At 30.6% G+C, this 26,738-nt stretch overlaps 3 protein-coding genes across 3 annotated transcripts; all 3 read left to right on the forward strand.

The window, feature by feature from the left end:
- The first annotated feature begins 1,764 nt into the window (after positions 1-1,764).
- LOC118188994 (uncharacterized) lies at positions 1,765-3,406 on the forward strand. The gene has a single exon (XM_035359525.2). The coding sequence runs from the start codon at positions 2,213-2,215 to the stop codon at positions 3,137-3,139; it is 927 nt and encodes a 308-aa protein (XP_035215416.1). The 5' UTR covers positions 1,765-2,212; the 3' UTR covers positions 3,140-3,406.
- Positions 3,407-3,793: 387 nt separating this feature from the next.
- LOC118188992 (uncharacterized) lies at positions 3,794-26,346 on the forward strand. The gene is made up of 5 exons (XM_085810208.1): positions 3,794-3,829; positions 15,662-15,737; positions 19,754-21,524; positions 23,466-23,474; positions 23,798-26,346. Exons 3-5 carry the CDS (start codon positions 20,312-20,314, stop codon positions 24,994-24,996), a joined length of 2,421 nt encoding a protein of 806 aa, XP_085666334.1. The 5' UTR covers positions 3,794-3,829; positions 15,662-15,737; positions 19,754-20,311; the 3' UTR covers positions 24,997-26,346.
- LOC118188991 (uncharacterized) lies at positions 15,725-17,852 on the forward strand. The gene has a single exon (XM_035359521.2). It carries the CDS (start codon positions 16,135-16,137, stop codon positions 17,641-17,643), a length of 1,509 nt encoding a protein of 502 aa, XP_035215412.2. The 5' UTR covers positions 15,725-16,134; the 3' UTR covers positions 17,644-17,852.
- Positions 26,347-26,738: the final 392 nt, after the last annotated feature.

The following is a 26,738-nucleotide window of genomic DNA, read 5'->3' on the forward strand; positions in this document are numbered from 1 at the left end:
TGCTGTATGTTGTTTTTCTCTTAGATTATAATTAGAAATCGTAGTTTATAATATATATTCTAGTGCTTTTTTATATGTGTGTGTATAATCAATTTATCATCATATCTCTTGTAAATTTTAATAGTTATTTAAATGTTGAATGACTAGCCTGTGTCTTGATTTTATAAAAGATATTATTTAATGAATCACTATGTTAATTTTACAAAGTTTCATTTTAAAGGACTAAATTCAAAAAATATACCAGAGTAGCAAATTTACTAAGATCTTTATATTCTAACTTTAGAAATTGGTAGTAACTCCAATACTGTTAGAGGGCAGTAACATAGTTGGATTGGTGGATATTAATGTATGAGATTGGTTAGTTGTTTGATAAAAGGAATTTTAATAATACTGACTGTAATTAAAACTACTCTAATAATTATGTTTGTTCTCTGAATACCTTATATTCATTCTACTGCGGGTGAGTGAAATTTTATTGGTTAGTTGTTTGATAAAAGGAATTTTAATAATACTGACTGTAATTAAAACTACTCTAATAATTAGTTTGTTCTCTGAATACCTTATATTAATTCTACTGCGGGTGAGTGAAATTTTCAGAAGTAACACAAATTTATTTTTGAAATTAAAACTTGCAATGAAGAATAAAGCAATGAATGATTTTACAATCAAAAGTCGTTAATTCGGACACCCATAATCCGGAATAATCTATAATCCGGACTTCAAAGCTACAAAATTTCTGCGCATGCGTCACGTTGATGCATGCGCATAAGACCTTTACGGCTGCGAATATGCATGTGTGCGTGCGCAAAATATGTTTACAAATGCGCGTTTAATGTGTAACGGACGGTATAAGCAAAGCTAAAATTATCTAATTCAGTTAATGTTGCAAATTGCGTTGTTCCTTAATCTTCGAATTAGATTCGGCTTATTATTTTTTGCAGACTGTTAGAGCAATTTTATAAAAATAAGCTTGAACTTTTGATTATGTCAAATAGAATTTCTGATATATATTTACTAATATGTAAAGGATCTACAAAGCGAAAGTATATTTTGCAGTGCATTAAACAAAAAGTGGAATTGCTGCAAAAAATGGATAAAGGCATATCCTTTGTTTATCTAAACTTTAACATTTGTTTATCTTTAACGCTGGGGCGCCCAATGAATTAGAAGTTGATCTGTCAGCACTATCCTTATCTTCAGGGCAGATCTATAATCTGGAATCGCCGAAGTCCCAACGAGTCCGGATTAACGACTTTTGACTGTATTTTATTAGGAGAGGAATAGTAGGATAAAAATCAGTATTTTATAATACTATTACATATGAATACTATTTATTTTATTGAAATAATTGATGTTTTTTCCTTCTTCATTTAAACCACTTTTTTATCGCCAAAAATTTTAAATGAAAAAAAAAAAAAAAAAAGAACAGTATTGAGCAAAGTAAAAAAAGGCATCAGCGAGTTTCTCACTTCCAAAGTGCATATGATGCTAAGTTAATGAATTTTCTCTAAAAGTGGCTCTTTATTTTATATTCAGATTTGAAATGCCATTAAGTCTTACTTACATTTTGCATGCAAGTGTCTTGGTTAGTAATTATCTTTTTTCTTTCTCTTAATAGGTGGTTGCCGCTATCAAGTACTTTGCAGCATTTGTTCGTATTGTGAGGTGCTGTTACTGCAATTACTGTGACAAAATAAATATAGGCTTTTATGTTATTCTCTCATAACTAAAGTTTGCTTCTTAATCTGGATTAGAGGTTAGTTTTGAAATCGCAACACCATGTTCATATTGAAATTTTCGTACTATGTTTTTAATCCATTGAATCATTTATTTAAATATGTATATGGATGTTTTTTGATCAAATAAGAACACTTCAAAGTTATGTTCTTCAGGTAGCTTCAAGTATATGTATATTAAGTTTTTCAAAATTGCATATTTTATGAGATGCATTCCTGTTTTTGTAAATAACATATGCAATTGCATATGATTTGTGGTAATTTATGCATATGTTAGAAAACTGAAAATTTATTCTGTATTTTGTTAGCGTATTTTGTAATCAAAATTTTCAATTTAAGAATATTGAATTGAAGTATGATTTTTAATGCATTTTATTTAGGGAAAATTTAAGAGGGGAAAGAAAAAAAAACGACTTTTAATTTTCATTTTATTATATGATTTTTTAAAGCATTGCTTAAATTTTAGCAAATACATTATGGCTTCAACTGCAAATTTAAATAATGTTCCTGGTGCAAAACCATGCAATATTTGTGAACACTGCCGGAAATATTACCTTGGACTAAAGCCGCATGAATTATATGCACAGTGTGTGGAACGTCCATTTATGTGCACGTACTGTGACAAGACATTTACTCGCAAGGACAAACTCAGTGACCATATAAAAATGCACACAGGCGAGCGTCCTCATGTATGCACTCATTGTGGGAAAAGTTTCACTCGTAAGGATAAGCTTACTGTTCATATCCGCATCCACACTGGCGAGAGACCTTATATATGCCCACACTGTAGCAAAGGTTTTGCACGGAAAGAGAAATTAGGTGCCCACATGTGTATACATACTGGCCAACATCCTTATCATTGTCCTCATTGTGGGAAAGGCTTTGCATGGAGAGATAAATTGGTGAATCACATACGTATTCACACTGGCGAACGACCATTTGTTTGTAAACAATGTGGAAAAGCTTTTGCACAAAATGATAAGTTGACAACACATATACGTATACATACTGGTGAACGCCCATTCGTTTGTAAGCACTGTGGTAAAGCTTTTGCTAGAAATGACAAATTAACTGTTCATGTGAGGATTCACACTGGCGAGCGTCCATTTGTGTGTAAGCATTGTGGTAAGGCCTTTGCTAGAAAAGATAAATTAACAGCCCATATACGAATGCATACTGGTGAACGTCCTTTTGTGTGCAATCATTGTGGTAAGGCATTTGATTTAAAAGGAAAGTTGAATGCTCACGTGAATATCCATACGGGTAAACATCCATTTGTGTGCAATCATTGTGGTATAGGCTTTGACCGCAAAGAAAAGTTAAATTCTCATCTATTATTGCACTTAGGAAGTAATCCCTGTGAAACACTTATTGTTAATCCTCTCATTGCGAAACCATTGTAAAGAAATGATTTTTAGTTTGTCAGTATATAAATTTATTGTATTTCCCCCTTCCTTGTGGTTGAGAACTCTTGTTATTCAAATGCAGTGTGCATTTTGCCATGTTCTTTTAGCTGTGATCAAAATAGATTCGCTTTGGTTGGTAGTTACGTTTGTGTGAGCTTCTTTGGAGTTTATCTGTAAACAAAATGTAAATAATTATTAAGATCAAAAGCTGATTCTTGCATTTTTATGTAGATAAATGCAATAAAGTTCAGTAAAATTTTGAAATTTGTCTAATTTATTTTGTAATTTATAACACAGACATGAGTAATCATTTACACTCATATGTACACATTAATTTAAAACATTAACAGTTGCATTTAAATTATTTAATGCTGCAGTTTTTAAAAAACTTAGTTTTATTACCGTTGAGAGCAATAGTTAGTGACAATATAAGAAAGCTCCAACCAAATCGTTTCTATGATTGGAACTTGTCAAGAAAAATTTATTAGAATTTTAAAAGGTAAACTATATTGTCTAATTTGACATGGGTACTCAACCACAAACAGCAAATAACCTAATATTTCTTGTCAACCTATCTAGGAAAATTTTGAGTTTTTTTTTTTTTTTTTTTTTTTTTTTTTATATTAGCTCAATTGCATTATTTTTTTCCAGGATTTATGAAATTGGGGTTCCAGAAAAAAAAATGAAGTAAGAATCTTCTCTTTTTTTAAATATGTAATTGGGTTGTTTTATAATGGATGGGAGTTTTATTTGCATTACATTCAACACTTCTAAGAAATCTATTTACAAAGGCAAAAGAACATCTAAATGTGCCTTAAAACATAAATACATCAGTTATTACCTTTTTTAATTAAATTCTGATCAAATTTACTGAAATTACTATTTTCATGTTATATAAGCTAGATTCTTCTTCTTCTTTTTTTTTTTTTTTTTTTTTTTTTTTTTTTTTTTTAAATCTTAAATTGACTTGATGAAATGTTCTTAAGAGTCTGATTTTTCATTTCTGTTTTAAAATATTTCATTACTGCTGCTGCTGCTAAGTTAATTGTTACAAATAAATACTTAACAATGAATTATTTAGGTGGTATCATTAGGATTCATAAGCGCATAAATTGCGGTAGTATAAACTTGAACCAGAAATATAATTAATTTTGTTTAAAAACTTTGCAAATAATAATAATCAGCAGGCAATTTAAAGACTTGATCTTAAAAAAGGTTATGCAATTTGTACGGTAATTCAAAATATTTTATGACTTAATGAATATATATTTTATTATGCATCATAGTTATATTAAATATTAATGAAATAGTTTTTAAATCAACGGCTAATTCTCTAGTTAACTTTGTAGATTTTTATTGTTTTTGGAAATGTAATGAAATTTCACATTCAAATCATCTTTCAAAATGATTAGTGTACTGTATTTAATATTAGCATCAGAATTTAAATAAACATTGAAATTTCACAAAAAACTAAAATTAATCTACTAAACTCTGAGTGTTCATTTTCTAAAGCTATCTTAAATTATATCTGTGAAATAAACAGAGTCTAGTAAATACAGGAATTCCTCTATGATAATTAATTCAGATCAAGTGATTAATAATATAACCTTCAGGTTTAAGCCGTCAGTAAGCATTTAAAAATTATCTTGCAACAAGTTGTTGCTTCACTATTTATTTGATGAATTCAGTTAGCTGTCTTGAGAGTTCTTATAAGTGTCATTCTAACTTCCCACCTCAATTAAAAAGGCAAAATAAGGTATTTTAAATTAGGCTTAAGCTGAATATAATATGCTATGTTTGAAAGAACATGCAGTTTGTTGTATAATTAAACAAAATAAATATTTGTTTTTCAAAAACATGTTATTTATGGAGGGGGAGGGTAGTCAAAGCCTCAATCCTGTAATATTAGTATCGTAATGTTAAATAATCAATAATATAATGTGCAGTAATAAAACTCTGGAGAAGCATTTGTAGATGCATTCAACCTAACATCTAGCCCTGGTGCTGTGCCTCTACTTTGTCCTGCCTTACCGTTGTTAACTCAATATTTAGCTCTTCTAGAACATGCAGCCATATTCACTATCACATATTAAGTGTTTTGTGACCAAACAGCAACTATCTTCAATCCTCATCATTATTTGTATTATGCATGCTAGGTTTTGTAAACATAGCTGCTAGTTTTTTTTTTTTTTTTTTTTTTTAAGAGCTTGCAGTTTAGCAACTTGTCTAAAAACAGTTCATTTATAAAATGAGTTGGCTCCTTCTTATATTTAATTATATCTTTGGGTGTACGGGGAGAGAGAGAGAAGATTACAAGGCCTGTTTTTTCTGTCAGAAATTCAAACGAAAAAACTACTAGTAGTGAGGGCTTTTAATTCAATTACTACCATTCAATTACTGTTAGCACTTTTATTAAAGTGAATTTTAACAAAGGATCATTTGTATATATTTTTTCAATAGCTACTCAAGTTAAGCATTTTTTTATTTAGTTTTTACATTTACAATGCTGAAAATGTTGCTTTTAAATCCTGCCCCTTGGTAAATATTTGTTAGTCAAATTTACAGATAAAAATTTAAATATCAGAAAAAGAATATCCAAATCAAAGACCACCTGGAGCATTTTTAAGTAAATTTGAACATCAGTGTAAAAATCCCTCCAAATAATTTTAAAGGGCTATACAATAAAAGTAAATATATATTATTGTTAGTTATACTTCCATATTCTTGACTTATTTCTTGATTTTGTAAATATTTTAAATAGCAAATATCCATTGTGCATTTAACGTTGCATTTTAATATAGTGTGTATTTCCTGTAAATATTACTAACATCTTTTAAGTGGATGCTGTTTAAATCTTGTTTCGAGTAAAAATAAAAATGCTTAAAAATATTGAGAATTGCTGATAAAAGAAATTTAGGAATTTTTTTTCTAAATAAGTAGATTGAAAAAATGAGTTATAAGTTGTTTTTTTACAAATAAATTAGCACAGATGCTATCTCATTGTTATTTCAAACATGAGAGGGGTCACTGAATGATAGAAAGTGAATAAAATTTTGAAATTGTGTACTTTTGATATCAAAAAAACTCAATTACATATAATTGATATATTACAACATTATAATTTTTTAGTTAGAATAAATGTGCGCAGAATTATTTTGTATCAGGAATATCTAAAACATTATTGACTCAATTTCTTTAACCTCGTAGTCAAGTTATAAAGAAATTATATTAAATTTTTGAATTCTTGTTGAGTATATTTTTAACACATGAACTCGGAACTTTTTTCATAAAATGATCTCCAAGAATCAGACTTTTTATTCTATTTATACTGAAAAATAAGCCTAGTGATGAGATTTAGAAGCTGAGAAACACAATTTCCCTTATAACATATATATTATGGACTGTTTAGAAAATTCTTGATACTACAAACTGATGAAACACATGTAAACAGAATTTAGTCACTGTTTAAAAGAGTACGCTAGATCAGGAATTAGGATAAATCTTAAATTTTTTCAAATTTGAATCATAAAAGATCTTTCATATTGTCATATAAAAATGAGAAATAGGCCTAATTTTTTTAAGTTAAGAAATGAATAAAAGTATATTTTTTCTAAAGATTCAATGAAATTTAGTAGATGAAACTGTTAATGTTAGGTTTATTTACTGAAAAAATATATGAGTTACAGTTAAATTTTTTAAATTATTCTGGAATCTTCTAAATCAAAGTAAGTGAAGCGAGGGGGCTTATTTTAAGAGTTAATGTCGATAAACACTAAATATGGTATACTAAATTTTTTCTGGAAGATTAAGTAAAATCTAATATTTATTTTAGAAACTGCAACAGCTTTTTAAATGAATACATTGCTATGCATGAATAAAAACTAATGTTTTCAGGTTCTGAGTGAAAATTTGTACAGTTTTTAACATAAAATTTGAAAGATTCAAATAATGGAAAGATTATAAATGATTCAAGCTTTCAAATGTCAGTTTGCAAAATTTGAATGTCCTGTTTATTTTAAAAAGAAATTTCAATGAATTCTTTCATTTTGGAAAGATTTTTAAATCATTTAGTGGAACTTATCATAAATGTAATATAGAACTGTAATTTTTTTAATTTAATCTTTATAATGAGATTGAATTTCATCTATTGGATTATGGCTTAACATTTTAGGACTATCCGACTAAGGAGAGAAATGGTCTTAATGGAAAACTTTCTAATGTTTACTATGTTACAGAATACGATTACTTTGGAATTAACGCTGATCATTGATTATAATTTGTAGGTTTCAAAACATATTTTGTATTAATTTAAGACATTGTCTTGTCTTATTATCAGGATAAGTAATTTTGTCCATTAATATTCATATAAATTCTATTTTTTAATTTTAGGCTTTTATATGGCTTGCATACAAGTTTTAGTGTTGACAGTAGAATTTGTATTAACCAGATTACTGATACTGCAACCCATCTGAATAAATGAGTTGCTTCTTTTCTTTATACCTAATATGTAACACTTGGTTGCAAAATTAAGAGAATTTGCACATTATGTTGAATTTCTGGAGAACTCGTGGACAGATTTTAATGAAATCTGGTATGAATATACATTTATAACAAAAAAAAGAGAGATACCATTCACAAGTCATTTTATGTGCCCATGATTATCAGTAAAGCTCATTGTGCAGGAATTCCAAAATCTGCATTATGATATCAAACTGAAAATGAGTCTAATATGAGATATGGTCGCGTCTTGCAGCCAGGCATGTTGCGCAGCGGGACGAACAGAAGGTAGTGGATTTCGCTTCTGCAGCAAGACAGTTTTTAACTCTGGGATAGTTGAACGAGTGTTGTTGTTGTTAATTAACAGGGACCCAGGCCAAACTGCGTTTCTGATTAGTCAAACAAAACAATTTGAAAATATTAGGGTTCTAAGATATGTCCTAGCAGTCAGGAAACCTTTGTCGAATACTTGCAGGGGTGTGTAGCCGTCCAACATAATGCCTGCCCAAACCATTACATTTCTATTATCGTAATGATCTTTTACCCTGATTGGGGGTTGTCCAATCTGAATCTCAATTCATCTGTAAAAAGCAAGGTGCTGCAATGAAGTTTGGTTGAAGGCTATGTTGTCTGCACCTTGCTAAATATCCTGTCTTATATGCTGCAGTGAGCAGGATACGAACAGCAGGTCTTTTGGCATAAAGCCCTATCTCATATCAAGGCTGAGGGCAACTGTAGACTGTGAAATTCGAGTTCGAGTGGCAGCATACAACTTGCATGAAAGCTGTGAAGCTGTAGCAGACCTCTATCTCCGTGCTAAACATGCCAAATAACGATATTCATTTGTCATTGTGGACCTTGGTTGACCTTATACAAGTCTTCTCAGTATGGATATAGAGTACTGAAACTGTTACTACAAATTGCAGACACTTGCATTGATCTCTGTAACCAACTGTGCTTGTGATTGGCCTACCTCCAATCTCCTGACAGTTCTCCATCTCATTCCATCATCAAGTTCGTGACTATTCATTTTACTTGATACCTTCTATAATATATAAACTTGCAAGAATTTCATGAAGGAGGAGTACAAGCACATTAAATCACCAAAAACCCCTCGTGCGCTTATCCCCTGCACATTTGCAGCTTCCTCAACACGCACTTGCAAAAGTACATATTGGACTCATAATATTTGCACAATTTTTCGTTAGCATATTGGTTCAATACTTTTCATAAAAATAGACAGTTTGCAAATTCTCTTAATTTTGCCTGTGGTAGTATATTTATCATAGTGCAAGATAGATATGTATGTGTACTAAACTCAACAAGGTTACTCAGTTAAATGAAATATTCTGTTTTCCATCAAAGAGAATATAAAATATCTAAAAAAAATAAATGGTTTTGGCTGGGTGACATGTTTTAAAAATTAATGGAAAATAAACTGTATGCACAAGCATTATTACAAACATAAATTTCTTGCTTGATATGTATCTTTTTTAAGCAAAAAAGTATCTGTTGTGGTTAAGTAACAATTTAGAGAGTTTTGCTTTTCAATGAATATTGTAAGTGACATAATTACTAAATGATATAGCATGGCATACTGTTATTATATATGACTTATTTATTCATAATTCACTATTTTTTTACTGTTGGTAAATATATCATTAGCATTACCATAAATCTGGGATATTTCTGGATTCATAATTACTTCCAGGGATGTATCCTGAATTGGGAAAAGGTGGTCGAATTTTTCTGTAGGTAGTTTTAAAAGTTGAAAAATATATTACAATACAAAGTCCATAATCCGGACTCGTCAGGACTTCGGCGATTCCGAATTAGGGGTTTTTCCAGATTATAGATCGTCAATTTAAATCTGGTAAGATGGCATGCAGAAATTATACAATTAAAAATATGAAACCGTAATTTATGAAATAAAGAGCAATTATGATCTAAAGGGTATCAAAATTTACAAAAAAAAAATAGCTTAATATTTATTTGTTTACTTTATTAAACATTTCTTTCAATGTAAATTGTTTAAGTTGCTCCGTTTTTTATGCTAATACTTTCTCTTTAATTCTGTAAAAAGACATAATCTCTTGTTCAGTTACAAAGTTCCAGTGTTCAAGTCCTGTAATTGCTGTGTTGAGAATTCTGACTAACTTGTCAATCGAAATTTTTTCTTTTTTCAGTAACCTCTGTGTCACTTTCTTCACTATCGGAAGCACGCATGGGTAAACGCTTTATGCGCAAGCGTAAATGCATTACGCACATACGTAAGTTTATGGCTTCGAAGTCCGGATTATAGATCATTCTGGATGTCCAGATTGCGGACTTTGTACTGTATTAATTTACTGAAAGGAGGAATCCTTAAAACTAATGCTTTTACCAGCAAATTTTTGGGATTTTTATGAAAATTTTCATACCGATTTGCTGTGAAATGTGTATTATCCAAATCAAACTTCTTGCATTTTCATTTCTTTGTACCATTCTTGCATCTTCATTTCTCCTGCATGTTTCCCATGCAGGGATCAAGTTGTGAGTATTTTTAATATTGAAATTATTTTTCATAAAATGTCCTGAATTGTCTTTCCTGTAATACTCTCTTGTAGTAATCCTAAACATATGATTGGCTAAGGTAAGCTTCTTAACTGGTTTGAATATCAGAACTGTGGAGAAAATGAATAATACGATTGGCTGGTAATTGTTCTATATGATATGCTGCAACATAGCAAGAAGGGAATTGCGACATGGAATGTGCTAGGAATCGAGTTACATTATGACTGTGGGCAGGGCTGGTTATAACTAATTCCGTGACTCTTGTACATATTTGCACCAGTAACGATTGTATCAAAAACTCTCACAGTTGCATCTCCTTTTTTACAAAATGAAATTTTTTGAATATTTTGCTTTTTATTACCTTTTATTGTAAAACTTATTTTCTGCATTCAACAATTTTTTTATGAACTCAAGCCTTCTCAGTTGAGTACCCCTAGGAATATCCTTTTATTATAAAATTGGGAATTACAGCTTTAAAGCGTGGCCTTTTTTTTTTTTTTTTTTTTTTTTAATTATTTAAAAAATTGCAAGAATTGAGCACGAATATTTTAATCTTTCTAAAAGAAAAGGGGGGAAACCAGCCTCTAAAGTAGCAGCATTAGCTACAGTAACATTTCCCTTGTTCTTTAGATAGGACCTGAATCTAAATGCAGTTACATTTGTAATGTAAATACTGTATATTCCGGCGTATAACATGTACTTTTATTAAAAAAAAATAGAACTGAAATTTACGAGTGTGCGTTATATGCTGGATATGAAAATAATAACTTAAAAATAAGGGGGGAAAGTAGATTTTTTACATGCATCAAAATGTTGCTGATTTAAAAGAAATGACATACTTTATGAAATTAAACATTTTTATTATTGGATAACATGAAGAGTTCATCTTTTGATATATCTTCTGGCATATCATTGAATTTTGTTTTCATCTTCATCATCATTGGTATTTTGATCCATAAATAAATAATCATTATCCATTCCATCTTTTTGGCAACACCAAAACTCTTGCTGCAGCATGATTTCCATTTTCTTTCGCAAAATGAATGGCTTTGCGTTTAAAACCAGCACTGTGTTTTTTTTCTTTTTGTGGGAGCCATATTTACTACTAAAAAGAGCACTAAAACAACTCTATTTCAACTAAAGCAAATGCGATTTACTGAAGCCTTCGATTTTCACTTCAAAATCTTGGCTTTAAATGACTACAGGAAGAGAAAACATCTAACTCCTAAATCCACGAATTCATTCAGGTGGGAAGTGCTCTACAGTAGCATTCTTTTGGACAACTGCATTGAATACAATCCACCCTCTTTGCCAGAATATTTACTCCCTCAAGCATTTAACCCGCACACATATTGTTCTCCATATTGCTTGTCAGTGTGGTTTACCATTGTTCGAAAGGCTAAGACAAATGTTTGAATAAGTGACCTCAGAAGATAAGAGCCATTGCACATGTATCTTTTAGGTTTCTTCGTGAAGAAATGGGTGCGCATTATATGATCAATATACCTAAAAAGTGTAGCTTGAAATTTATGTGCTAGAAAATATGGTACTTGTATGAAAAGCTCAAATTTTGAATTGAATTTAAGTTGATTCAGATGTTTCTCTTTCAAATTCCTGATATCATTTACATAGTTTTAAACATGTTGCACATAAATAATACAGGGTGATTTTAATTAAAAGTAGGGAATGCTAATTGTTAGATATAATTGGAAATAAGACAGATAAATATATTGTGGAAACAAGATTTCTGAGCATTAATATTTTGATCATATAACTGCAAGTCTGTCTTTAAATAGATATATATTTTCCTTGATGCTTCCCCCCCCCTCGAATGTTGTGAAAGTCATTCTCATCATTTCTGTTACTGCAGAATTATCTTAGTGGGAATGTTTTAATTTTTTAAAACACTAAAAATGACAAATATGGTCACTTTCCAAATTGTTGTTTCCCCCTGTATTATATTTAAAGAAATTAAATAGTGAAAAATCTGCATGAATGTATATTTGTTTCTCTTGAAATAAAAAACAACGGTACCTAGAGGCATCAAAGTTTGAATAACTTAGTCCTCCACTTTAATATGAGCACCTAGAAGCCCGAATTTTGGATTTCAGTTTTGTTTTATTATTATCTATTTCATGTTTTGTAAAACTTCAATGAATTTTTTTTTTATTAACCCTCTCGCTGCGTATTTTTTTTTATCAAAATAGGTTCAAAAATTGCGTATTTTTTTTATTACATATTTCAAATCTACATATATTTTAGACTTAAAATATACAAAAATCTTTTGTAAAAGAGTTTTTTTCAATATAGAATTAGATCATAGAAAAAAGTTGTCAGAATATTGAAATTGAAGAATAATGTTAAAAAAGCAAAATTTTGAAAATCAATTTTGGTTAAATTATGATTTATTTTATAAAATACAAAGGTAAAAAGTATATACTAATGAAAATATGCAAAATACTTACAAAACATTTATTAGAAATGAAGTTTTGTATGATAAATTTCAAAACAAGGCTCGAGGCAAAGTCCGACCTCGCAATCTTTGCACCAAATTCGTGTTTCTTTTCGAATTTTTTTCCCGCTTTCAGTTTTTTTTTTTTTTTTTTTTTTTTTTTTTTGTGGAACAACAGACAGCACACTGTCTACGAGGCTCTTTCTTGATGGGATTTGGGGGTATATGGCTAGCAAAATGTCGAGCAGTTAGCCTCATGGGATTGAGAGTTGAACTACATCTGCTAGAGTGAACACTGGAATTTCTATCTGAATACTTCTGAATGCTTAGTTCAATAATTTGCAAACGGAAATCTAGAAGCGTTATATTTTGTAATGGGTTATCCTTTTTATAAAGGATATAAGCATTCCACAGTGATTGGTCCATGAATTGTCGGAAAATTTTTATATAATATTTCCCTTGTTGTTTTCTGAGGGTGGGGTAATATGACATTTCTTGGTCACATAAATCAACCCCACCCATCGTGTTGTTGTAATCACAAACAACAATTGGTTTGAGTACAGTTTTCTTTGATTTGCATTTCACCAAACGGGAACTTGCATTATGAACTGTACTTATAAGAAAAAAACTTTTTTTATCTTGCCACTTCAGAGCCATAACTTTACCCCTTTGGTAAGCAAGGACGTCACCTTTAGGGATTTTTTCTTTTGCAAAATTTGGAGGAAGGTCTTTCCTCATCTTATTTACAGTTCCATATAAGTCTGTTCTTTCTGAAATTAAAATGTCTGCTAACTTTGGAGACATGTAGTAATTGTCCATGGTTACACAGTAACCTTGGCCCAGGAATCTGTCCATCAGTTGCAGAACAATTTTAGTGGAAACTGGATAATTTGCAAATTTCGGGTTATACACAGTTCCATTACCTGTGTATATGAGAAAGTCTGCAATATATCCAGTTCCCACTTCGCAGACCACAAAAAACTTAAGGCCAAATCTTGCTCTTTTTTTCGCGATGAACATTTTCCAGCTCAGTCTGCCTTTGAAGCGCATCAAACTCTCGTCTATGCTGAGATTTTTATCTGGTATATAAAGATTTCGAAATTTGTTTCGAAGATGCTCCATGATGTCATAAATTTTATTTAATTTTGGCCATGGATGATTATCCTTATCAAACTCTTCGTTATTTGTAAAATGAAGGAACTTCATCAGCAAAATAAATCTATCTTTCTGAATTACTTGTTGAAAAATAGGTGTTTGCAATATGTGACGTTTGGACCAATAATATTCTTGTTTAGGCTTTTTTACAATTCCTTGGAGAAACAAAACGGAAAAGAATAATCTAAGTTCTTTCTCATCCGTATCTGTCCAATTTTTCCACCTTGATCTTTCTTTAGGAACTGCCTTATTCATATACTGCTGAGCGTACCTGTTGGTCTCTTTTACTATTATTTGCAACATAACATCGTCAAAAAAAAGTTCAAAATAATCCAAAACAGTTGCATCATCTGCCATAGTGAAATTTGGTCCGGGATTGCCAATAAAAGGAAATGAAGCAGGAGCTGGTTTGCACCACTGTCGGGCGTTTTGAATAGAAAATGAATTTTCAGATTCATCACTATCCACAGAGGAATCCGAGAAATTTTCATCAGTTCCGCTATAAATATCATCAATATACTCGGAATCAGAGTCAGAACTACTGTCAGTGTCGGAAATATCGTCAGGAACATAGGTCATATCACTCGCGAAACGCTTCCTGCCAGACATCTTTGAGCTCTGAAAAGCACGCGCAAAATGCTAAAAAAAAATTCTTTTTATATTTCGCAGAAACGTGGACAACTAACGCCATCTGTTAGTCGGCATCTAAATAAACAATTAAACATTACAGAAAAGCCGAAATGAAACCATAAACGGGGAAAGAGCGGGTTGCACACTTAAATAGGCGGCAAAAACGCATCCCCACAATAATCGCGAGTTGCGCAAATTTTGCTACTTCTACGTTGCCCGTGGAAATCGCGGGATGCGCAGCGAGAGGGTTAAAACATTTTAATGATTTCATAGTGAGCAGTGGCAATACATACAGAATAAAACATTTTTACATCTAGAATGTGAGACTATCTATTTTTTGATTGCCCAAATGCTCTCAAAATGTATATGTTTGTGTAAATGGGAGGGGACCCTTGGACATAATTATAAAATATGATTTTTTTTTTTTTTTTTTAGTTTTTAAATTATAATGAGTAAAAACCAGCCAGTTTTTGCACTTTGGTGTTGAAGTTAGAATAAATGTAATAAGATGCAAACAAATTAGAAAAAATTTTCTTTTTATGCAACTGTTTTGTATTTGCTCAATTTTTAGCTAGATGAACAGAAGATTTAACCATTTGGAACACGTTTATCTGTTAAATACAAAAATTGCATAATATTGGCTCCTGATTTATTGTTTTCTTTTGCTTATTTTTTTTAATTGGAAAAATGTGTGATTTTTTAATATTTCTGAAAATTGGCATATTACTCTTAATAACATTTATCTTCTGAATTTTCAGCTCTTGTAAAATCTTGTATGTAATATCTGTGTCTTGAATTTATTTGGAGGCTAAGTAGCAGTGTTTTACTTTGTTCTTCTAGATGAAGAGAACTTAATTTTGTAAGGTATCTTTTAAATATTTTTTTAATTTGGATATTTTTTTCAGCAAGTAGTAGGTTATGTATTACCATGCCTCAAATTGTTTCTTTTTTCTACAGCAATACTTGATCATAGGTTTTTAGTCTCTTCCAACCTCTGAATGTAGTAATATATGTGTAGAAAAAGTCTGCATGTAAATTGGTATAAACAATATAAATATACATGAGTACCTATTAATTTAAAACTGAAGGCAGTAAAGCATATCAGTACTTTCTTCCACCCCTAAATTATAGTATTTGTTTCTAATTTTTCTGTTTATATGTACAGCTTCGCAGTAGTGATTCTTACTTTATATAACTGTTAAGATTGTAAATGATTAATTTCCTATTTTCAGAACTGGCTGCTTTAACAACTCAAAAGGAAATTTGAGATGAAATAGTGAATGACCTATAAATCATTTGTATTTAAAGGTAATAGCGCCATAATTGTTGTCCTGTTAAAGGAAAATATTGTACAAACAAGCATTTTAGAGATCAGAATTAATGTGCTACGATCTTCAAGTGTAATTTTTCTCTTTTTATCATTTTTGTTATTCCATTTAATGAAAGTAATTGTAAATTGATCACTTATCCAATTTAAGGACTAATTAATAAGTAGTTTCCTAGTGTTGAGATCTTATTTTGAAATTATAATTTGTATCTATATAAATATTCTGTGATTTTTCTTTTAGATATATAATTATGAACATGTACTATATTATATTAGAAAAAATGTTGCAGTGTTTGAACATTGAAAAGCTGTATTCATAAATTGTTGTTTTATGTTTTAGCATTTTATTACAGTGAAAGATATATCTTATACTACATAATGGCTGTAGTACCTACTATCAGCATTCCTAATCAGCCTGCCCATATACCTGATCATTGCCATATATATTTCATGGGTATGAAACCACATCACTTATATCCTCAGAGTGGAGAAGTCTTATTTCCTTGTAATTATTGTAGCAAATCTTTCACTCATCAGGATAAACTGAATGATCATGTTAAATTGCATACTGGAGATTCTCCCTATGTTTGTCATCACTGTAACAAAGGTTTTACTCGTAAAGATAAATTAAATGCACATTTACTCATACATACTGGAGAACGTCCACATACCTGCACACAGTGCCCCAAAACATTTGCACGTAAAGATAAATTAATTGCACATATGTGTACTCACACTGGAGAGCATCCTTTTACCTGTCAGCATTGTGGTAAAGGATTTGCTTGGAAGGATAAACTTATTAAACATGTAAGAGTTCATACTGGTGAGAAACCTTATGCTTGCAATTACTGTGGCAAAGCCTTTGCTCAAAACGATAAGCTTGTTACTCATTTGAGAATTCATACAGGTGAGCGGCCATTTGTTTGTAAGCATTGTGGCAAAGGTTTTGCTCGAAATGACAAATTGACCACACATGTTCGATTGCATACTGGTGAGAGACCTTTTGTTTGTTCACAGTGTGGTAAAGGCTTTATTCAGAAAGATAAATTAACCACTCATATGTTTACCCACACTGGTAATTATCCTTATACTTGTGTTCATTGTAATAAAGGATTTGTGTGGAAGGATAAGCTAATCAATCATGTTCGTACTCATACTGGAGAACGGCCGTATGTTTGTAAAGAATGTGGCAAAGGATTTGCTCAGAATGATAAGTTAGTAACTCATACTCGAATTCACACTGGTGAGCGACCTTTTAAATGTAAACACTGTGGCAAAGGATTTGCCCAGAAAGATAAGTTAACTGTCCATACCCGGATTCATACCGGAGAACGACCCTATGTATGTAAAATGTGTGGAAAAGGTTTTACTCAGAAAGATAAACTCACCACACATTTCAGAATACATACTGGGGAATGTCCATTTGTATGTCAGCATTGTGGAAAAGCTTTTTCTAAAAAAGATAAGCTAACAGTTCATACTCGATCACATACAGGTGAGCGGCCATACGTGTGCAAGCATTGCAGTAAATCTTTTGCCAGAAATGATAAGCTGACTGCTCATATTCGAACTCATACTGGTGAGAGACCATTTGCATGTGGGCAGTGTGGGAAAGCCTTTGCTACCAAAGGTAAACTCAATTTACATTCAAAAACTCATGCAGGAAAGCCTTCTTTCAAATGCATACATTGTGGCCTTCTGTTAGATTCAAAAGATAAGCTCAATTCACACCTTCTTATTCATGATGTTAAATATCCTTTTGTGTGTAATCATTGTGGTGCTGGATTCAATTGCAAAGATAAATTGAGCACTCATATATTGATTCATATAACTGAGAGCACTCATGCTGCTCTTATTGTACACTCTTTGCTTGGAAAATCTGTATGAGGCATTTTTATTGCTTGATTTTATCTTATAATTTAAATATAAATAATGTGGGTTGCAGATTATAGTGTATCAGCAGTGTTTAAAAAAATGTCAGAAATGTCTGTTCTTAACAGCTTATGTGTCAAAATTTATGTGTATTATTTGGTGATATCATTCATAATTTCATCCTAATGTAGAGATACCTTCAATAAAGGCTTGTTTAACACTAATTTGTTGTTTTTGATTCTGATTTTCATTTACATATACTTACATAATCACACTGAGTTTCTAATCAAAAGAAAATTTGAACACTTTAAAAAAAAAAAAACTCTCAAGTGTTTTTATGAGCCATACTACTAGTTGTGTATCAAACAAATATTCTCTATTATATAAAGCTAATTTAAATTTTAAATTATGAAAATGCAATTGTATACAAATGAAAGATTAATTGTTACTGCGAATTAATTTGCAATATCATTTAAATTCAGAATTCCCTGCAGCAATGGCGCTAGAGAATTTTTTATAATTTATTTAACTTTACTTTTAGTTTCTTATGAAATATTTATATATATATATCTTAAAAAGTTAGTATTTTGAGCTCAAGTGAAACAAAAGTGCACCAAAATTAAGTTTCTAATGTTTTTAAGCCAGAGCGAAACATTACCTGAAATGAATAATTAGTTTAGAACTGCAAAATAAAGTTACAATACAAACTTAACGCCCCTAATAATAAAAACTGGATGTGAAAATTCTGTTCTTTTTTGTTTACAACATATCTTGCTTACATTGTCATAGTAATCTTTATACATGAATTACTAGGATTTTAGGCATGAAATGGTTATCTATTCTTTTACAAGTATTAAAAGACTGTTTACAATTTGTTGGGAAAAAAAAAATTGCCACTTCATGCATTGGGAACACCAAAATTGTAAAAAAGTGTAGTTTTAACTCTTCTGGTTTTTGTCATCCATAGTCACTTGAGATGAGAATAGGGAGGTATAAAATATATTAAAGGTCCTAATGCTTGTTATTAAGATAGTAAAAAAATTATGAATGGGGCACCACAGAATTAGCTAAGAGTTAAAAGTAATGCTGTAATGTCATATGTTACAAGTTATGTAAGGTTAAAAAAGTTAACTTGTAATATTTTTTGTTATTAATGTAAGTTATTTCTAGCATATGGTGTTCATAATTTTTATTGTTGGGGTGTAAGAAAGGAATTGTTATCAGTGGTGCACTAGTATACTACATGATTGATTAAAACTTAACAGATCTTTAATAACATATGTTACAAGTTATAATTGTACATTATGCATTATTTGTAACATATAACACTGACCAAAAAATTTAGAAATTGTTAAGGTAATTAAAAATTGCACTTAAATTGAGTAATCCATACATTTAATAAAAATATGATACCTAATATAAATTAACAAAATTTTAAAATTTGTTATTTTATATATATTCTAAAACTTAGTATTTAAGAATATTTTTTCCATATATTTCCAGCAAAATAATTAAGAATTGGAATTAAAATTTTAAAATTGCGCTCATACATAAACCAGAGTTTAAAGTGCTTGTGAGAAGAAATGACAAGGTAAAAGTTGATTGGGAATATTTTAGTAATACTTATGCTTCTGCCTAATAGGTATACTAAAATGGTTTGTGAAATATTGGTTTAAAATGTGTATCTTGTTGACACACAGTCCATTAAAAATTTGAAAATAGTATGTCTACATATGTCTATCATAACATTCATTTTCATTGATTTATATATTAGTACTGTTAACTCTTTCTGCATTTGAAGTATGTAGGTGTCCAAGCATAGTTATGGATGTATTTATGTGGTATAAAATCTAAATTTTAATTTGAAAATCAGTTTAATGGTTTAAAAGTTAGTACAATAATTAATGTGTAAGTTTTTTTTTTTTTTTTTTTTTTTTTTTTTTTTTTAATTTATCTTAGCATTTATTTGTCTCTTTTATTTCCTTGTATAACTGAATACTATGTTAGTTATGCCAGACCAGTGTATGTGTGATGTTTAATGTTTTGATTATCAATGTCCTCTCATCTAAATATTTGTGATTAAAAATGTTCCTGCTTTTCATGAAATTTTTCATTTCTTTTCCAGTTTGGAAATGAACTGTTCAACAGTGACTGATCAAAGTCATTGGGAAAAATTTAGAATTTGAAAATAGATGAGTGAAAAATACTTTTTCCTGTGAAAAGGTAAAAAATGCTCTCTTACTGACTGAAAAAAAAAAAAAGTGTAGAACTGAAATGTAACTCATGTTGTAAATGCAGCTAATATGGAAGTGCTTTGAAATGTACCACAGTGGTAATATCTGTGACGGCAATTCTTTGAAATAGTGTGACATTGCTATCATTTTACTTTGTCTAGAAATATTAACACTTGTAAATATTTTGTTGCATTATTTTAATTAAGTAATTATCTCTAAAATTATGTGCCATTTACCTCTTTGATTCATTTATTATTTGTTTACTTTCTAAATCAGTTCTGTGAATATTCATTACTAAGTGCAACTTTTATGAATTTCCACTGCTTAGTGGATAGAATTTCCTTTATGTTAAGTTTATGTATCTAAAGTAAATAATTTAGTGTTTTTTTTTTTTTTATTATTTTTTTTTTATTGTTATTGTTATTGTGGTAATTTTTGTATTGTAACCAATGTTGAAAAATCCCTCCATAGGTGTTGAAATGGCTGTAAATATGGCAGATATAACGAGCCTCCACATTCCAACTACACAACCCCACACCGACTGTGAACATTGTCGTGTGTATTTTGTGGACATAAAAACACACCAGTTATATACGCAGACTGCACAAGAACAAAGGCCTTTTGCATGTAACCAATGTGATAAAAGCTTTACACGTAAAGATAAACTTGGCAATCACTTACGAATGCATTCTGGTGAATGTCCCCATGTCTGTAGCCATTGTAATAAAGCTTTTGCACGCAAAGATCAGCTCAATGCCCATATTCGGATACACACTGGTGAGAGGCCTTATGTTTGTAATTTGTGCAGTAAGGGTTATACAAGGAAGGACAAACTTGGGGCCCATATGTATGTTCATACAGGATTGCATCCGTATCATTGTCAGCATTGTGGTAAAGGATTTGCTTGGAAAGATAAACTTACAAACCACATAAGGATACATACAGGGGAACGCCCTTTCGTGTGTAAATACTGTGGGAAAACCTTTGCCCAAAATGATAAGCTTACAACTCACATTCGAATTCACACTGGTGAACGTCCTTATGTTTGTAAACATTGTGGTAAAGCATTTGCTCGTAAAGATAAACTAGGTGCTCATATGTGTATACATACTGGTGAACATCCTTATAATTGCCAACACTGTGGAAAAGGATTTGCCTGGAAAGACAAGCTAACAAATCATATACGCATACATACGGGTGAGCGTCCATTCGTCTGCAAACATTGTGCTAAAGCGTTTGCACAGAAAGACAAACTGACTGTCCACGTGCGCATTCACACGGGAGAGAGGCCTTTTGTTTGCAAACACTGTGGCAAAGCTTTTGCGCGAAATGATAAGCTGACAGCCCATGTACGTATGCACACAGGAGAAAGACCTTATGTGTGTGTTCATTGTGGAAAGGCTTTTGCCATGAAAGGAAAACTTAATACACACATGCGAATTCATACTGGGAAGCATCCTTATACTTGTAACCAATGTGGAAAAGGCTTCAATCGAAAAGACAAACTTAATGCTCACTTGTTGATTCATCTTGGTGGGGGTTCCTGTGCAGCTCTTGTAACAAAACCACTTCTTACTAAAATTCCAGAATTAACATTACCTGGACCACCCATGTTGCCAGCACCAGACACAAAACCTATGGTTGCTGCGCCTCCTCCACAATAATTCTACAGAATACTTTATCTATGTATAGATATTTTACATAATTAAAATGCGCTGCATTCGGTTTGTGAGGGGTTTCATGAGATATTTTCAATCCCATGTAGTAGATCTCTACACTTGATGATGACTATCCAAACTTATTCAAATTAATTTGAAGCTCTCTTGGAAGATGTAGCTTTAAAGGTGTATGTGGAGATAGGATGGCGGCTTTGAATTAAAATCATTATATGCTTTTGAGAATCCCCTTTCATCATACATGGGTCCAGAGGTAACTGTGCCTCATAGCAGCTAGGCCAATATTCTCTGATCTTATGTAAATTGCCAAGCGCCTTTTTTGTTATGCTGTTACCATTAAGATTAATAAATTGGTTTAATGAAATTAAGTGGTTCCAGAATTTATTTTATTCTACTCTATCTAGAATTAAAAATTTACCTGTGATGCACAACTTTATTTAACATTCCCTACCTCCCATATATCCACGCTGATTAATATATGAATCAAAAAGATTGCTTATTATGCATTTAGTTTTTTTGCATTGATATTTTTGTAAATATAATTTGTGACTGAAGGTTCGTTAGTATAAAAAAAGTCTGCATTCATTTTTGGGAGGAGGGGGGGACTAATGAGGCTCTTGTAGGTTTTGTAACCTCTCCTGTCCCTTTTTCCTCTTGTAAAAGAAAGAAAAGCTCTTACTCTTGAATGAAATTAAATGTGTGAATGTTAAGAAAGTTAGAAGGGGAGGTTTAAGGATAATTGGATTGCAAAGCTTTAAGAAGAAAAATTTACAAATGCTTCTAGCTTCAAAACATTTACTGATTAAAAAAAAGAAAGAAAAAGAAGAGACCATTTATTCATTAGCTTTTAAAAATTTGTTATGAATTTATCTTTTTAATATTGATAATATCCTGTTACTTATAGTTACAGTTAAACTTTGTTTGCTTGTACACCTTTGAACTGTGTTGCAAGCTGTATGTGTATGTAAAAAAATAAATGAATCAATCATAAAATGCCTCTTTTTCTTTTGTTCAAAACATAGTTTGCACAGAATCAGTATATATAAATAGATTGGAAAACAAACTTATTTTATTATTATTTTGTAAATAATTTCAAATCAGTGTGCTAAAACATAATAGTTACAAGTATTTTGAATTAGAATGATCCACAAAATGTAATTCATAATAAAAATGATGAAAATTGGCATAATATATTGGTAAAAATATAAATGAACAAATTTATTTTTGATGTTATAAAATATTTGTTTAAAAATTTAGCAATAGTGTATAATCTGAATGGCTGAAACCGTAATTCATGTCTCTGACACATTTTGTTGCAATTGTTAATGTAAAAATGGTGTGTGCTGTTTAATCTTTCATAGGCAGTCTGTGCGTTCCATCATGAATACATATAGTAGATAAAAATAGGTAGTTAAAACTGTTTGTTTGCAATTAGCAACTCTTAGCTTTAAGTCCTTGACTAATTGTATAGCATTGTTTATATTCAAAATTCAGTGTAGGATATTGTTAAATCATTGAAAAAATTTATATAAATTGCAAAGAAAAAATATGTTCTGTCCAAAATAATAATATGCAGATATGTTATGGGAAAAAATTCTTATTTTGACATTAATTTGCTTAAAAGTACGTTTTGAATATAAAATTCTAAAGAGGCTATGTAGTGTCATGAAAAGACATAAAAATCAATCGAACAGTATCATTTATTTCTCTAACAAAAGTATCTTAACTCTTCTTCATTTCTGTCCACTTTTTCATAATTCTTCTGAACTAAGTTTCATTAATCTCTAATTTGCATGGGAAATTGACATGTTCAAACAAGCTTTCTAATTTTTCTTATCAAAACGCGTTCTTTCAATTTTGACAAAATTCTGTGAGACAGTGATTTCTTATCAGTACTTTTTTAGGGCTCTACGTGAATAAATTCTAGTTATATTCAGTAAATTTTGTTAATACTACTTTAACTTCTGACATTTTTCATCCCTTCTATTTTCAGAAAAATGTCTCATTTCTCCATTTCTGATTGAATGTGAAACTTGGAGCAACAGGTTCCTAAAAGAAAATAGATTCTTCTTGGAGGCAATGATCTAAAGGTGGGGGAAAAGTACATTAGGTTCTTATAGAGGAAATATTTATTTTAAATACCTCTTAAGGTATTTTACCAAAATATTGTTATAAAGGGTCATCAAGAATGATCATTATCTCTTCCTTTGGCAGGGTCAGTTACAAATATTCTTATGTTATTTAATACACTAAACTAAGAAACAATGGCCAATGTTGTGAATTTAAATATACCATCTTGTCAACCACATAATATCTGTCAGCATTGTCACATATATTTTGTAGATGTCAAAGCTGAACATTATAATGTCAGCAATAATAATCAAGATCTAAAAAATTTATTTACTTGCACATATTGTGAGAAAAGCTTCACTCGAAAAGACAAGTTGAATGATCATATTAAACTGCATACAGGTGAAAGTCCTCATATTTGTACCTACTGTGGGAAAAACTTTACAAGAAAAGATAAATTGACAGCTCATGTACGAATACATACAGGAGAGTGTCCTTATGTGTGTACTCAATGTGGAAAGGGATTCACTAGAAAAGACAAGTTAGTTGCACATACATATATTCATACAGGTTTACATCCCTTCACGTGTCCACATTGTAATAAAGGATTTGCTTGGAAGGATAAATTAACGAATCATATTAGAACACACACAGGAGAAAGGCCGTTTGTGTGTAAACATTGTGGGAAAGCTTTTGCACAAAATGATAAATTGACTGTTCACATAAGAATTCATACAGGTGAGAGGCCATATGTGTGCAAACATTGTGGCAAGGCATTTGCCCGCAATGATAAATTAACTGCTCATGTGAGAATTCATACTGGTGAGTGCCCATTTGTATGCAAAACATGTGGTAAAGCATTTGCTCGAAATGATAAGTTAACATCCCATTCCTATACGCATTCAGGGAAATATCCATATAATTGCCCACATTGTGGTAAAGGATTTGTTTGGAAAGATAAACTCACTAACCATGTACGTGTGCATACTGGAGAACGTCCATTTGTATGTAAGCACTGTGGGAAAGCATATGCTCAGAAGGACAAGCTCACTGTTCACATTCGTAGTCATACTGGAGAAAGGCCTTTTGTTTGCAAACACTGTGGAAAAGCTTTTGCCCGTAATGACAAGCTTACTGCACATATTCGCATTCATACAGGAGAGCGACCTTACGTCTGTGGTCAGTGTTCAAAAGCTTTTACCACAAAAGGTAAATTAAATATTCATATGAGAACTCATGATGGAAAATTACCTTATACATGTACACAGTGTGGGAAGAATTTTAACAGCAAAGAGAAGTTGAGTGCCCATCTGTTAATTCATCTTGGCGGTGGTTCCTGTGCTTCTTTAATTGTGCAACCTCTAATTGGGAAAAATATGCCAGTATGATCTAATAATTCTCAGCGATATGTTTAGAGCTGGCATAATGTAATATTTCTCAGTGTGTAGATACTTTTGAATCATGTGATTTGATCACATAATGTCTTATTGGCTTCTTTGTAGCTCAACTAATGTTTTATACACTGAATGTTTGCTTTTTCATAATTTAAATCATATATGTTGCTGGTGCTGTAAATAATTCTGCACAGTGTTCCTTTAAAACTTTATATCATTTCCATTAATCAATGCCAAGTATAATTATGAGAATGCATGCTTTATTTGGATTACAATACAGATAATTCAATATCCTGGATAAACTTTGTAATAAGATTATATTATAAAATGTGCTTAGATGTGTGCAACATGTTTCTTGTCGCTTAAAAGCAAAGCATTATAAATAATTTGGAATAGAAGATATATTTATCTTTTCTTTATTTCTTGATTATACACATTCATTTCCTTTGCCCCCCCCCACCATAGTGAGCCAGTTTTCTTCTCATTATTAATTTATTCAAGTTATTTTATGGCATGTCAGCATGCTGTTATGTTAGAATTTAAAGGTTTTCATGAAAAAGTATAAATGGTAATTCTGATAATTTTTATACAAAAAAGTAAACACTTTTACAAAAACCATTGCACATTATGTTTTCTCCCAAATTTGGTATATTGAATGAATTAGTTATCTAGTTACTAAAACACTGTCCCGTGTGTAATTTTCAATAAATTTTAAATTTTCACAATAACACATATTCATAGCTTGTTTGGCAACATTTTTCATACATTAATAACAACTGTGTAAGTCTGTTTCAGTAGAAGAATATTTGTGAACATTTACCGTGAATGACAGGTAAGTATACTTCTGTGTATGGTTTGTTAAAATGCATTTGTTTAATGTTATGTGTGACTGAACATGTTGTAAGGTCTGGCAATGTGTAAGATAATCTTTATTATGTAATTGTTCAAATAAGTAAATCTGTATTATGGTAGATAAAGATTTTGAATATATGTAAATTTATTGAATTTCTGGTAGAATTGATGAATTAGTATATTATAGTTAGTTATCTGTCAGAACATACTGCATATTTCATGCATCTTTCTTTTTACTGTCCTTTAAATACTAGCTTTTAAAACAGTAAGTAAATTGTAATCTTTAAAAACCTTTAAGTTTTTATTCTTGTGTTTACAAATTCCTGAGCCACATGCTGTATTAAAATCAAAAGACAAAAAAATAACTTTTATTTTTTGTTACACGCTATATCTTAATGAATTGACGGAAAATATTTATAAAATTAGGTATGTTATATTTTTGTTGCTTTTTTGTAGCTGAAAAAAATTTAAAGTTTGTTTGATGTTTGTAAAGTTTGTCTCTCTTTTTGTGTATTACATGACACTGATCTTAAAGATAATTTAATTATTATGGGAGAATTCACAAAATAGCTACAGACTTAGTGAATAAAAAAATAAATCTATAAGTCTAGCTTGGTTAATATCAAGATTTAAAATCTGAAGCTATCAATTGCATATGCTTTTTAATGAAACTTTTATTAATAAGTTTTATTTATTACTCATAAATTTGCATTTTTATCTCTTTTTTAAAAAAATTTTATATTACTAAATAAATATCTTGGAATTCTAAAATTAAGGTACAAATTTAGTAGGTTATAAAATGCTCTGCGTATTCCAAAGTTTCTTCGAGAAGTATTACATAAATATAAGCCAGTTTACGAATTGTATGCTTCCTGTGTGTTAAA

The sequence above is a fragment of the Stegodyphus dumicola genome, chromosome 1 (assembly GCF_044657685.1).
Source record: "Stegodyphus dumicola isolate Sdum_Otavi_A_Nest chromosome 1, ASM4465768v1".
Lineage (NCBI taxonomy): Eukaryota > Metazoa > Arthropoda > Arachnida > Araneae > Eresidae > Stegodyphus > Stegodyphus dumicola.

Bases quoted from the DNA above. Each gene is read 5' to 3' on its own strand.
- LOC118188994 (XM_035359525.2), top strand. From the start codon at position 2,213: ATGGCTTCAACTGCAAATTTAAATAATGTTCCTGGTGCAAAACCATGC.
- LOC118188991 (XM_035359521.2), top strand. From the start codon at position 16,135: ATGGCTGTAGTACCTACTATCAGCATTCCTAATCAGCCTGCCCATATA.
- LOC118188992 (XM_085810208.1), top strand. From the start codon at position 20,312: ATGTTGAAAAATCCCTCCATAGGTGTTGAAATGGCTGTAAATATGGCA.